Genomic DNA, 15,091 nt, shown 5'->3' with positions numbered 1-15,091 from the left:
AAGGAGGAGGGAGGAAGAGAAGGAGAGAGGATGAAGAGAAGGAGGAGAGGAAGAGAGGAAGAGGGGAGGAAGGAGGATGGGAGGAAGAGAAGGAGGAGGAGGAAGAGAAGGAGGAGAGGAGGAAGAGAAGGAGGAGAGGAAGAGAAGGAGGAGGGGAGGAAGAGAAGGAGGAGGGGAGGAAGAGAAGGAGGATAGGAGGAAGAGAAGGAGGAGAGGAAGAGAAGGAAGAGGGGAGTGAAGGAGGATGGGAGGAAGAGAAGGAGGAGGGGAGGAAGAGAAGGAAGAGGGGAGGAAGAGAATGAGGAGAGGAAGAGAAGGAAGAGGGAAGTGAAGGTGGAGGGGAGGAAGAGAAGGAGGAGAGGATGAAGAGAAGGAGGATAGGAGGAAGAGAAGGAGGAGAGGAAGAGAAGGAAGAGGGGAGGAAGAGAAGCAGGATAGGAGGAAGAGAAGGAGGAGGGGAGGAAGAGAGGAAGACGGGAGGAAGAGAGGATAGGAGGAAGAGAAGGAGGAGGGGAGGAAGAGAAGGAGGAGGGGAGGAAGAGAAGCAGGATAAGAGGAAGAGAAGGAGGAGGGGAGGAAGAGAAGGACGAGGAGAGGAAGAGAAGGAGGATAGGAGGAAGAGAAGGAGGAGAGGAAGAGAAGGAAGAGGGGAGTGAAGGAGGATGGGAGGAAGAGAAGGAGGAGGGGAGGAAAGAAGAAAGGGGAGAAGAGAAGCAGGATAGGAGGAAGAGAAGGAGGAGGAGGAAGAGAAGGAGGAGGGGAGGAAGAGGAGGATAGGAGGAAGAGAAGGAGGAGGGGAGGAAGAGAGGAAGGGGAGGAAGAGAAGCAGGATAAGAGGAAGAGAAGGAGGAGGGGACGAAGAGAATGAGGAGAGGAAGAGAAGGAAGAGGGAAGTGAAGGTGGAGGGGAGGAAGAGAAGGAGGAGAGGATGAAGAGAAGGAGGAGGAGGAAGGAAGGAGGAGAGAGTAAGGAGGAGGAGAGGAAGAGAAGGAAGAGGGGAGTGAAGGAGGATGGGAGGAAGAGAAGGAAGAGGAAGAGAAGGAGGATGGGAGGAAGAGAAGGAGGAGGGGAGGAAGAGAAGGAGGATAGGAGGAAGAGAAGGAGGATAAGAGGAAGAGAAGGAGGATAGGGGGAAGAGAACAAGGAGAGGAAGAGAAGGAGGATAGGAGGAAGAGAAGGAGGATAGGGGGAAGAGAAGGAGGATAGGGGGAAGAGAAGGAAAAGAGGAAGAGAAGAAAGAGGGAAGTGAAGGAGGGGAGGAAGAGAAGGACGAGGGGAGGAAGAGAAGCAGGATAGGAGGAAGAGAAGGAGGAGAGGGAGAAGGAAGAGGGAAGGAAGGAGGGGGAGGAAGAGAAGGAGGAGAGGATGAAGAGAAGGAGGAGAGGAAGAGAAGGAAGAGGGGAGGAAGGAGGATGGGAGGAAGAGAAGGAGGAGGGAGGAAGAGAAGGAGGAGAGGAGGAAGAGAAGGAGGAGAGGAAGAGAAGGAGGAGGGGAGGAAGAGAAGGAGGAGGGGAGGAAGAGAAGGAGGAGGGGAGGAAGAGAAGGAGGATAGGAGGAAGAGAAGGAGGATAGGGGAAGAGAAGGAGGAGAGGAAGAGAGAGAGGAGAGGATGAAGAGAAGGAGGATAGGAGGAAGAGAAGGAGGGGAGGAAGAGAAGGAGGAGGGGAGGAAGAGAAGGAGGATAGGAGGAAGAGAAGGAGGAGAGGAAGAGAAGGAAGAGGGGAGTGAAGGAGGATGGGAGGAAGAGAAGGAGGAGAGGATGAAGAGAAGGAGGAGAGGAAGAGAAGGAGGAGAGGAAGAGAAGGAGGAAGTGAAGGAGGAGGGGAGGAAGAGAAGGAGGGAGGATGAAGAGAAGGAGGAGGAAGAGAAGGAAAGAGAAGGAGGATGGGAGGAAGAGAAGGAGGAGGGGGAGGAAGAGAAGGAGGAGAGGAGGAAGAGAAGGAGGAGAGGAAGAGAAGGAGGAGGGGAGGAAGATAAGGAGGAGGGGAGGAAGAGAAGGAGGAGGGGAGGAAGAGAAGGAGGATAGGAGGAAGAGAAGGAATAGGGGGAAGAGAAGGAGGAGAGGAAGAGAAGGAGGAGAGGATGAAGAGAAGGAGGATAGGAGGAAGAGAAGGAGGGGAGGAAGAGAGGAGGAGGGGAGGAAGAGAGGAGGATAGGAGGAAGAGAAGGAGGAGAGGAAGAGAAGAAAGGGGAGAAGGAGGGAGGAAGAGAAGGAGGAGAAGGAGGAGGGGGAAGAGAAGGAGGAGAGGAAGAGAAGGAGGAGAGGATGAAGAGAAGGAGGATAGGAGGAAGAGAAGGAGGAGGAAGAGAAGGAGGAGGGGAGGAAGAGAAGGAGGAGGGGAGGAAGAGAAGGAGGAGGGGAGGAAGAGAAGGAGGATAGGAGGAAGGAGGAGGAGGAAGAGAAGGAGGAGGAGGAAGAGAAGGAGGAGGGGAGGAAGAGAAGGAGGAGGGGAAGAGAGGAGGAGGGGAGGAGGAGAAGGAGGATAGGATGAAGAGAAGGAGGATAGGAGGAAGAGAAGGAGGAGAGGAAGAGAAGGAGGAGGGGAGGAAGAGAAGGAGGAGGGGAGGAAGAGAAGGAGGATGAGGAGGAGAAGGAGGATAGGGGAAGAGAAGGAGGAGAGGAAGAGAAAGAGGAGAGGATGAAGAGAAGGAGGATAGGAGGAAGAGAAGGAGAGAGGAAGGAATGAGGAGGAGAGGAAAAGAAGAAGAGAAGGAGAGGGGAAGAAGAGAAGGGGGAGGGATGGAAGAGAAGGAGGAGGGGAGGAAGAGAAGGAGGATGGGAGGAATAGAAGGAGGAGGGGAGGAATAGAAGGAGGAGAGGAGGAAGAGTAAGTAAGACTAGAGAAGGAGGAGAGGGAAAGACGGAGGAAAAGAGAGTAGAGGAGGAGTAGAGAGAGAGAAGGGAGAGATAATGAGGAGGAAGAGAAGGAGGAGGGGAGGAAGAAAGAGGATAGGAGCAGGAGAGGATAGGAGCAGGAGAGGAAGAAGAGGATAGGAGCAGGAGAGGAAGAAGATGATAGGAGCAGGAGAGGAAGAAGAGGATAGGAGCAGGAGAGGAAGAAGAGGATAGGAGCAGTAGAGGATAGGAGCAGGAGAGGATAGGAGCAGGAGAGGAAGGAGAGGATAGGAGCAGTAGAGGATAGGAGCAGAAGAGGATAGGAGCAGGAGAGGAAGAAGAGGATAGGAGCAGGATAGGAGCAGGAGAGTAAGCTAGGGCAGTACATGACTCCCATCTCCAGGCTGAAGAGCAGGATGTAGTTCACAGCCAGGTTAATGAGGTTAGCTGCTGCTGCTGTGTACATCTGAGGTAGGATGATCCCCTGGGAGACACAGTCAAATCAAATCAATTTGTATTTGTCACATGCGCTGAATACAACAGCTGTAGACCTTACAGTGAAATGCTAACTTACAAGCCCTTTAACCAACAATGCAGTTTAAAGAAAAATAAGGTGGGACAATGCAAATAGTCCAGTAGCCATTTGATTAGCTTTTCAGGAGTCTTATGGTTTGGAGGTAGAAGCTGTTAAGAAGCCTTTTGGACCTAGATTTGGCGCTCTGGTTCCCGCTTGCCATGCGGTAGCAGAGAGAACAGTCTATGACTGGGGTGGCTGGAGTCTGACAATTTTTAGGGCCTTCCTCTGACACCGGTATAGATGTCCTAGATGGCAGGAAGCTTGTCCCCAGTGATGTACTGGGCCGTACGCACTACTCAGTGTAGTGCCTTGCGGTCGGAGACCGAGCAGTTTCCATACCAGGCAGTGATGCAACCAGTGCCCTGGTTGTGCTCTCGGTGGTGCAGCTGTAGAACCCATGCCAAATCTGATCAGTCACCTGAGGGGGAAGAGGCTTTGTTGTTCCCTCTTCATGACTGTATTGGTGTGTTTGGACCATGATAGTTTGTTGGTGATGTGGACACCAGGGAACTTGAAGCTCTCAACCTGCTCCACTGCAGGAGGGAACTGAGCAGGCCCCTGTGTTGAGGATCAGCGTAGCAGATGTGTCGTTACCTAACCTTACCACCCAGGGGCGGCTGGTCGGGTAGTCCAGGATCCAGTTGCAGAGGGAAGTGCTTAGTCCCAGGGTCCTAAGCTTAGTGATGAGTATGGTGCTTAGTGATGAGTATGGCTCTGTCTAGTATGGTGTTGAATGCTGAGCTGTAGTCAATGAATAGCATTCTCACATAGGTTTCCTTTTGTCCAGGTTGAAAACGGCAGTGTTGAGTGTAACAGAGATAGCATAATCTGTGGATCTGTTGGGGCGGTATTCAAATTGGAGTGGGTCTTGGTGTTTCTGGGATAATGGTTTTGATGTGAGCCATGACCGGCCTTTCAAAGCACTTCATGGCTACAGACGTGATACGGGTCGCTAGTCATTTAGGCAGGTTACATTAGTGTTCTTGGGCACAGAGACTATGGTGGTCTGCTTGAAACATGTTGGTATTACAGACTCATTCAGGGACAGGTTGAAAATGTCAATGAAGACACTTGCCAATTGGTCAGCGCATGTTTGGACCACACGTCCTGGTAATCCGTCTGGCCCAGCGGCCTTGTGAATGTTGACCTGTTTATTAAAGTGTTTGGACTACACATCCTGGTAATCTTTCTGGCCCAGCGGCCTTGTGAATGTTGACCTGTTTATTAAAGTGTTTGGACTACACATCCTGGTAATCTGTCTGGCCCAGCGGCCTTGTGAATGTTGACCTGTTTATTAAAGTGTTTGGACTACACGTCCTGGTAATCTGTCTGGCCCAGCGGCCTTGTGAATGTTGACCTGTTTATTAAAGTGTTTGGACTACACATCCTGGTAATCCGTCTGGCCCAGCGGCCTTGTGAATGTTGACCTGTTTATTAAAGGTCTTACTGACATCGGCTACAGAGAGCCTGATCACACAGTCGTCCGGAACAGCTGATGCTCTCATGCATGCTTCAGTGTTGCTTGCCTCGAAGCGAGCATAGAAGTAATTTAGCTCATCTGGTAGGCTGTTGTAACTGGGCAGCTCGCGGCTGTGCTTCCCTTTGTAGTCTGTAATAGTTTGCAAGCCCTGCCACATAAGACGAGTGTTGGAGCCGGTGTAGTATGATTCAGTCTTAGTCCTGTATGGACACTTTGCCTGTTTAATGGTTCGTCGGAGGGCATAGCAGGATTTCTTTTAAGCATCCCGCTCCTTGAAAGCTCTACCCCTTAGCACAGTGTAGATGTTGCCTGTAGTTCATGACTTCTGGTTGTTGTATGTATGTGTGGTCACTTTTGGGAGCAATGTCATCTATGCACTTATTGACGAAGCCAGTGACTGTTGTGGTGTACTCCTCAATACCATTGGAAGAATCCCGGAACATATTGCAGTCTGTGCTAGCAAAACAGTCCTGTATTTTGGCATCTGCGTCATCTGACCACTTCTGGTGCTTCCTGCTTTAGTTTTTGTTTGTAAGCAGGATTCAGGAATATATAATTACTGTCATTCTCTGTGTGTGGTGTAAAGGTGGCTAGAGTTTTTTTTCCCTCTGGTTGCACATTTAACATGCTAGTAGAAATGAGGTAAAACAGATTTAAGCTTCCCTGCATTAAAGTCTCTGGCCTCTAAGAGCACCGCCTCTGGATGAGCGTTTTCCTGTTTGCTTATGGCGGAATACAGCTCATTGAGTGCGGTCTTAGTGTGGTCTACAACTTATCATGAGATACTCTACCTCAATAGAGTACCAGCTGTTGTTTACAAATATACACAGACCGCCAGCCCTTGTCTAACCAGAGGCAGCAGTTCTATTTTGCAGATGCAGCGAAAACCTCGCCGGCAGTTTGTTATCCATGTGGTCGTTTAGCCACGACTCAGTGAAACAGAAGATATTTAACGTCCCGTCGGTAGGATATTCGTGACCGCAGCTCGTCCATTTTGTTATCCAACGATGGTACGTTGGGTAATGAGACTGATGGTAGAGACAGATTACCCGATTACCGTTGGATCCTTACAAGGCACCCTGACCAACGTCCCCGATAAATCCGTCTCTCCTTCATGAGAATGAAAGGGATTTGGGCCTTGTAGGGTGTCTGAAGTAGATCCTTTGCGTCCTATTCATTAAAGAAAACATCTTTGTCTAGTACGAGGTGAGTAATCGCTGTTCAGATATCCAGAAACATTATGGACTAAATAAGTTACAAATAATGCAAAAAAAGCACACACACACACACACACACACAATACCTGGTTCTGTAGGTAAGCTGTTTGCAACTGGTGCAGGAACATAGCCTGTGAAAGGAGGAGAGGGGTGGAAGAGTAACGATGTCAGTTGTTTAGAATTACCCAGACAAAGCAGTTAGACCCCAGACGGAACACTCAGGCCCCAGACGGATCACTCAGACCCCAGACGGAGCACTCAGACCCCAGACGGATCAGTCAGACCCCAGAAGGAACACTCAGACCCCAGACGGAACACTCAGAACCCAGACAAAACACTCAGACCCCAGACGGATCAGTCAGACTCCAGACAGAACACTCAGACCCCAGACGGAACACTCAGACCCCAGACAAAACACTCAGACCCCAGACGGATCAGTCAGACTCCAGACAGAACAATCAGACCCCAGACGGATCACTCAGACCCCAGACGGATCACTCAGACCCCAGAGGGAACACTCAGACCCCAAACCAGACTCCAGACGGAACACTCAGACCCCAAACGGAACACTCAGACCCCAGATGGATCAGTCAGACCCCAGAAGGAACACTCAGACCCCAGACGGAACACTCAGACCCCAGAAGGAACACTCAGACCCAAGACGGCACACTCAGACCCCAAACGGCACACTCAGACCCCAGACAGATCAGTCAGACCCCAGAAGGAACACTCAGACCCAAGACGGCACACTCAGACCCCAAACGGCACACTCAGACCCCAGACAGATCAGTCAGACCCCAGAAGGAACACTCAGACCCAAGACGGCACACTCAGACCCCAGACAGATCAGTCAGACCCCGAAGGAACACTCAGACCCCAGACGGAACACTCAGACCCCAGACGGAACACTCAGACCCCAGACGGATCACTCAGACCCCAGACGGACCACTCAGAACCCAGAGGGAACACTCAGACCCCAGATGGATCAGTCAGACCCCAGACGGAATACTCAGAACCCAGAGGGAAAACTCAGACCCCAGATGGATCAGTCAGACCCCAGACGGAACACTCAGACCCCAGACGGAGTCCCCACCAAGGCTCTACCTAGACTGTCTTCAGGACCCAACCTCATCCTATATCACTCCTCTGTCCCCAGCCAGGCTCTATCTAAACATTCCTCTGTCACCAGCCAGGCTCTATCTAAACATTCCTCTGTCACCACCCTGGCTCTATCTAAACATTCCTCTGTCACCAGCCAGGCTCTATCCAAACATTCCTCTGTCACCATCCTGGCTCTATCTAAACATTCCTCTGTCACCACCCTGGCTCTATCTAAACATTCCTCTGTCACCAGACAGGCTCTATCTAAACATTCCTCTGTCACCACCCTGGCTCTATCTAAACATTCCTCTGACACCACCCTGGCTCTATCTAAACATTCCTCTGTCACCAGCCAGGCTCTATCTAGACTATCTTCTGTCATCACCATTGCTTTATCTAGACGGTCTTTTGTCCACACCTTTGCTCTATCCCCACCCAGATCTATCTCAGTTCTCTTTCAGTTTTCTATCCCCACCCAAACTCTATCTAGTCTGTCATCTGTCTTCACCTAGACTATATCTACACTGTTCTTTGTCCCCACCCAGACTAAACCGCAGTCCTCTGTCCCCACCCAAGCTTCGTCTCGACTGGCCTCTGTTCCAACCCAGGCTCTATATAGACTGTCCTCTGTCCACACCCAGGCTCTATCTCAGTCCTCTGTCCCCACCCAGGCTCTATCTCAGTCCTCTGTCCCCACCCAGGCTCTATCTCAGTCCTCTGTCACCACCCAGGCTCTATCTCAGTCCTCTGTCCCCACCCAGGCTCTATCTCAGTCCTCTGTCCCCACCCAGGCTCTATCTCAGTTCTCTTTTCCCACCCAGGCTCTATCTCAGTCCTCTTTTCCCACCCAGGCTCTGTCTAGACTGGTCTCTGTGCTAACCCAGGCTCTATCTCAGTCCTCTGTCCCCACCCAGGCTCCAGCTCAGTCCTCTGTCCCCACCCGGGCTCTAGCTCAGTCCTCTGTCCCCACCCAGGCTCTATTTTGGTCTTCCGTCACCATCCAGGCTCTGTCTATATTGTCTTTTGGCCCAACCCAGGGTCTATTTCAGTCCTCTTTCCACACTAAGGCTCTGTCTAAACTCTCCTCCGTCCCCATCCCAGCTCTATCTAGACTGTCCCCGATCCCCACCCCAGCTCTATCTAGACTGTCCTCTGTACCCACCCCAGCTCTGTCTAGACTGGTCTCTGTCCTAACCCAGGCTCTATCTCAGTCCTCTTTTCCCACCCAGGCTCTATCTCAGTCCTCTTTTCCCACCTAGGCTCTGTCTAGACTGGTCTCTGTCCTAACCCAGGCTCCATCTCAGTCCTCTGTCCCCACCCAGGCTCTAGCTCAGTCCTCTTTTCCCACCCAGGCTCTATCTCAGTCCTCTTTTCCCACCCAGGCTCTGTCTAGACTGGTCTCTGTCCTACCCAGGCTCTATCTCAGTCCTCTTTTCCCACCCAGGCTCTGTCTAGACTGGTCTCTGTCCTAACCCAGGCTCTATCTCAGTCATCTTTTCCCACCCAGGCTCTAGCTCAGTCTTCTGTCCCTACCCAGGCTCTGTCTAGACTGGTCTCTGTGCTAACCCAGGCTCTATTTTGGTCTTCCGTCACCATCCAGGCTCTGTCTATATTGTCCTTTGGCCCAACCCAGGGTCTATTTCAGTCCTCTTTCCACACTAAGGCTTTGTCTAAACTCTCCTCCGTCCCCATCCCAGCTCTATCTAGACTGTCTCCGATCCCCACCCCAGCTCTATCTAGACTGTCCTCTGTCCCCACCCCAGCTCTATCTAGACTGGCCTCTGTCCCAACCCAGGCTCTATACAGACTGTCCTCTGTCCACACCCAGGCTCTATCTCAGTCCTCTTTTCCCACCCAGGCTCTATCTCAGTCCTCTTTTCCCACCCAGGCTCTAGCTCAGTCCTCTGTCCCCACCCAGGCTCTGTCTAGACTGGTCTCTGTGCTAACCCAGGCTCTATCTCAGTCCTCTGTTCCCACCCAGGCTCTATCTCAGTCCTCTTATCCCACCTAGGCTCTGTCTAGACTGGTCTCTGTGCTAACCCAGGCTCTATCTCAGTCCTCTTTTCCCACCCAGGCTCTGTCTAGACTGGTCTCTGTCCTAACCCAGGCTCTATCTCAGTCCTCTGTCCCCACCCAGGCTCTAGCTCAGTCCTCTGTCCCCACCCGGGCTCTAGCTCAGTCCTCTGTCCCCACCCAGGCTCTATTTTGGTCTTCTGTCATCATCCAGGCTCTGTCTATATTGTCCTTTGGCCCAACCCAGGGTCTATTTCAGTCCTCTTTCCACACCAAGGATCTGTCTAAACTGTCCCCCGTCCCCATCCCAGCTCTATCTAGACTGTCCCCGATCCCCACCCCAGCTCTGTCTAGACTGTCCTCTGCCCCCACCCCAGCTCTATCTAGACTGTCCTCTGTCCCGACTTATATCTAGATTGTCCTCTGCCCAAACTTCTACAGATGCACAATCGAGAGCATCCTGGCGGGCTGTATCACCGCCTGGTATGGCAACTGCACCGCCCTCAACCGTAAGGCTCTCCAGAGGGTAGTGAGGTCTGCACAACGCATCACCGGGGGCAAACTAAGTGCCCTCCAGGACACCTACACCACCCGATGCTACAGGAAGGCCATAAAGATCATCAAGGACATCAACCACCCGAGCCACTGCCTGTTCACCCCGCTGCCATCCAGAAGGCGAGGTCAGTACAGGTGCATCAAAGCTGGGACCGAGAGACTGAAAAACAGCTTCTATCTCAAGGCCATCAGACTGTTAAACAGCCACCACTAACATTGAGTGGCTACTGCCAACACACTGTCAATGACACTGACTCTACTCCAGCCACTTAATCATGGGAATTGATGGGAAATGATGTAAATATATCACTAGCCACTTTAAACAATGCTACCTTATATAATGTTACTTACCCTACATTGTTCATCTCATATGCATACGTTGATACTGTACTCTATATCATCGACTGCATCCTTATGTAATACATGTATCACTTGCCACTTTAACTATGCCACTTGGTTTACATACTTATCTCATATGTATATACTGTACTCGATATCATCTACTGTATCTTGCCTATGCTGCTCTGTACCATCACTCATTCATATATCCTTATGTACATATTCTTTATCCCCTTACACTGTGTATGACAGTAGTTTTTTTTGGAATTGTTAGTTAGATTACTTGCTCGTTATTACTGCATTGTCGGAACTAGAAGCACAAGCATTTCGCTACACTCGCATTAACATCTGCTAACCATGTGTATGTGACAAATAAAATTTGATTTGATTTGATTTGATTTGATTTGCCCCCACCCCAGCTCTATCTAGACTGTCCTCTGTCCCGACTTATATCTAGACTGTCCTCTGCCCCCACCCCAGCTCTATCTAGACTGTCCTCTGTCCCGACTTATATCTAGATTGTCCTCTGCCCCCACCCCAGCTCTATCTAGACTGTCCTCTGTCCCGACTTATATCTAGACTGTCCTCTGCCCCCACCCCAGCTCTATCTAGACTGTCCTCTGTCCCGACTTATATCTAGAAGTCTGTCAGGCTCTATCAAGTCTGTCCCCACCCAGGCTCTATCAAGTCTGTCCTCTGTCCCCACCCAGGCTCTATCAAGTCTGTCCTCTGTCCCCACCCAGGCTCTATCTCTGTCCTCTGTCCCCACCCAGGCTCTATCTCTATCCTCTGTCCCCACCCAGGCTCTATCTAGACTATCTCAGTCATATGTCCCCATGTAAGCTCTGTTTAGACTATCCACAACCAGGCTGTGTCTAGACTGTCCTATGTCCCCATTCAGGCTCTCAGTCCTCTGTCCCCATTTAAGCTCTATTTAGACTGTCCACAACCAGGCTGTGTCTAGACTGTCCTATGTCCCCATTCAGGCTCTCAGTCCTCTGTCCCCATTTAAGCTCTATTTAGACTGTCCACAACCAGGCTGTGTCTAGACTGTCCTATTTCCCTGTTCAGGCTTTATCTCAGTCCTCTGTCCCCACTCAGGCTCTATCTCAGTCCTCTGGTTGGAGACAGTGTTACTCACAGGAACAGCAGGCAGGTAAAGCATCACATAAAGTTGGGCGATCCTGACAGGGAGACAACAGAACAAATGGTCAGTTACATACCAATCACAATGCACAGACATTTATGTTTGAGTCAACATCCACAGCGTTTGTGTGTGTGTATGTGTGTGTAAATGTGTTTGTGTGTGTGTATGTGTGTGTCAATGTGTTTGTGTGTGTGTATGTGTGTGTCAATGTGTTTGTGTGTGTGTATGTGTGTGTCAATGTGTTTGTGTGTGTGTATGTGTGTGTCAATGTGTTTGTGTGTGTGTATGTGTGTGTCAATGTGTTTGTGTGTGTGTATGTGTGTGTCAATGTGTTTGTGTGTATCTGTGTGTTTCCCACCGGGCCACCTCCTGCTCCTGATTCATGGCTAGTAGGATGTTTTGGGCGTTGATGAGGAGGCCCCAGCAGGGCAGACAGAGCAGCAGCAGGATCAACATTGCTCTCTGCAGGATCACCCCCACACGGTGCAGGTTACTGCTGCCAAATGTCTACACACACACACACACACACACACACACACACACACACACACACACACACACACACATACACAGTGTTTGTTGAACTGGATTGCCGTCTCCATAGTAGTGGATTAATGGTGACTGGAGCAACACTAAAGTATGAGGAATCAAGGTAAGACCCAGATACAGAAATGTCGAAGTGACATAATGAGGGCAAAAGGGCGATAGACAGGTCAAGTCAGGCAGGCTCAGGTTTAGGGTAGGTTTAGGGTAGGCAGAGGTCAATAATCCTGAGTTGGGACAAAGGGGCAGGTTGGCAGGCAGAATAAGGGTCAGGGGCAGGTAGAGTGGTCAGGCAGGTGGGCTCAGAGTCAGGACAGGCCAAAACCAGGAGGGGGAGAAAAAGAGAGACTAGGAAAAGCAGGAGCTGAGAACAAAAACGCTGGTTGACTTGACAAACAAGATGAACTGACAATGGACAAACAGAGAACACAGGTATAAATACACAGGGGATAATGGTGAAGATGGGCGACACCTGGAGGTGGGTGGAGACAATCACAAGGACAGGTGAGACAGATCAGGGTGTGTCACGTAGAGTAGGCCAGAAGGCTACACTGGAAAACCTAACCTCTATCAAAATAAAAAGATGGCAGAGCCGCAAATGTTCTTCTCTGCAAGGGTGTTTATTTACATAGTGATTCCCTGAACAAAAACAACAGTACTTCCATCAAACATATACCTTATGGGACAGCTAAAAACAATGCTGCCCCATTCACAGCTCAATCCACCATGCTTCTCTATGAACTGAAAGAGAGGCTCCTTGTGTCGGGCTAGCCCCTCCCCTCAGAACAATTAACACTAATTAATCAAGCAATTACCTAGTCAAACCTACATTTTCCATTTAACTAAAAATACTAAAGTATATACATCGCAACATGTTTATGAAACAATATCACAACATAACATTTACCAAATTACATCACTACTGACAGTGTCTTTCAATATGCCCATTTACATGAATGAACCATTCGGGACAGGCACTTCAAAGTCAGTCCAGTTCCCTTAGCTCGGGTCCTTATCCAGCATACCCGGAAGCTACAGAGAGATAGAGAAAGAGGAACAGAACAAACAACGCGCTCATCCATAACATCGATAAGTATAATAAATATTGCTTTTATTAACATCTGCTAACCATGTGTATGTGACAAATACAATTTGATTTGATTATACAAACAGCTAGTTCTCCAGGATGTATTGGAGAACCTGTCGGATGAGGAGTACATGTTCTTGGGTGGAACGGGAGAAGATGAGGATGTCAAAGACGAACCGGTTCAACATGTTGCGGAAAACATCATTGACCAGAGCCTGGAACACAGCAGGGGCATTGGAAGGCCAAATGGCATGATCAGATAATTGTAGTGACCGCTGGCCGTATTGAAGGCGGTCATCCACTTATCTCCTTCCACTCGTATGGTGGAAGGCGTTCTGTAGATCCACCTTAGAAAACATGGATGCCCCGTGGAGCGGCTCGAAGGCCAAGAAGATGAGTGGTAGTGGGTAGCGGTTCTTCACCATTATGTTGTTGAGACCCTGGTAGTCAATGCTCGGGCGAAGGGTCTTGTCCTTCTTTTCCACAAAGAAGAACCCTGCGCCGGTGGAAGAAGGACGAAGAATTAATCCGAAGGGAGTCCCCAATGTAGTTCTCCATCGCCTTGGTCTCTGGTCCTGACAGAGAGTACAGTTGTCCCTTGGGCGGAGTCGTGCTAGGTAGAAGGTCAATCCCACAGTTATAAGGTCTATGGGGCAAGAGCAAAGTGGCCCGGGCCTTGCTGAACACCTCCCAGAAGTCCTGGTACACAGCTGAAGTGGTGAAGAGCTCCGGGGTACCTTCCAAGCTCCCAGGAAGACATCCTGGGGCAGGTTGTGCCGACTTCAGGCAGTGGGCGTGGCAGAGCGGGCTCCAGCTCATGATGGCACCAGTAGACCAGTTAATGAGGGGATTGTGTCACTGGGAGAATCCCAATACCACGGGTGTCTGAGGGGACTTGATGAGCAGGAACTAGATAGCCTCGCTGTGGTTCCCTGACACACGTAGATTGATGGTGGTGGTGTTGTGAGTGACCCGGCCTATAGAGCGCCCGTCCAGCGCTCTAACGTCCATGGGAATGGAGAGGGGCTGAGTGGGGAAGGGTAGCATCCAAAAAGGTCTCGTTAGAGTCAATGAGAACCCGGAGAGATTTGGACCGGTCTCCCCACATCAGAATGGCATGAAAAGGGGTGTGAGCAAGGGAATCAGGAACGTTCTCCATATGGCCCACCAGAGTACTCGCTCCTACCGGTGAGCCTGGTCTATTAAACCCTCCTGCTGTGTTCCGGTCTAATTGGACCGATTTTCAAGTTTTCTCTCTGAAAATGTTGTTCATTTAATTTGATTGTCATAAGGTTCCATGACTTTGTCCACACAGGGCATCTGAACACCCAAAATCCATTTGGATGATTTTCATTACATTTTGTTCTATTGAACTTTTGTACACGTGGTGTTAACGGTTATAAATGACTGGTCATTAGAAAGTAATTGGTGAGACTACAAGTAGTGTATAAAATTGAGTTCAGGCACATGCCCATTTATCAGATGGACACACGTCCTCTCCCAGACACCCACATGCATGTGTGTTTGAACACACACACACACACACACACACCTCACTCCCCTTCTTGGCTTCCAAGGCAACCCCCACGGGAACCCTTTCCCTAATAGAATCTTTCCCCCACGGAACCACACCTGTGTGCATTCTCACTAACAATCTCAATAGTGTTTCAATAAAATATAGAACTTTTCTCGCCGCTCTGGAATATAAAAGCTTTTTTAAGGCCTTGCCCACAATTCATTCTGTGGCAGCACAATGACTAAACAATATGCTGTGTGTGAGGCTCTTGATCAGATCTTTGATCATGACACTGGTGAGGAGGAGAGAGTCCTTGTTAAACTTTGACACAAAGTAGTCTGTGATAAATAGCACTATGTTTCATCTGTCTTCGGCAGTCTTCGGGGCAGGTCGAGAAGCCTCGGGTTTTCTCGGCAACGAGACCTTTGGGAGCTTCTGGGAAGTCTCAGAGACAAGGTGGGATCCCTGGGCGTGCGAGAGAAATCCAGATTCCTCTAGCTCCGTCGTTCACGTAATCGCCCATCGATACGGATGGTCAGAGTGATGAGGGAATCGAGCTCCGTAGGTAACTCCCGGGCTGCGAGCTCGTCCTTGACCTCCTCTGAGACGCCGTGCAGGAACATATTGGTGCTTTTTGATTCCAAGCAATCTCCACTGCCAACGTGTATAAATCCACCGCA

General features: G+C 50.2%; 1 protein-coding gene across 1 annotated transcript in view; it reads right to left on the bottom strand.

Annotated features, from left to right (window-relative positions):
• The window catches only part of slc47a1 (solute carrier family 47 member 1), a 43,949-nt gene that overhangs the window by 22,895 nt on the left and 5,963 nt on the right, over nt 1-15,091 (bottom strand). The window contains exons 4-7 of the mRNA XM_042309581.1: nt 11,624-11,772; nt 11,260-11,302; nt 6,197-6,241; nt 3,223-3,320 (exon numbers count right to left, since the gene is read on the bottom strand). Of these exons, the coding sequence (XP_042165515.1) occupies nt 3,223-3,320; nt 6,197-6,241; nt 11,260-11,302; nt 11,624-11,772 (335 nt within the window). The remainder of the gene's footprint in view (nt 1-3,222; nt 3,321-6,196; nt 6,242-11,259; nt 11,303-11,623; nt 11,773-15,091) is intronic.

The sequence above is a fragment of the Oncorhynchus tshawytscha genome, linkage group LG30, assembly GCF_018296145.1.
Source record: "Oncorhynchus tshawytscha isolate Ot180627B linkage group LG30, Otsh_v2.0, whole genome shotgun sequence".
NCBI classification, from domain to species: Eukaryota; Metazoa; Chordata; class Actinopteri; order Salmoniformes; family Salmonidae; genus Oncorhynchus; species Oncorhynchus tshawytscha.
Note: the sequence above shows the minus strand (reverse complement) of the source record. Positions and strands in the feature narration are given on the sequence as shown.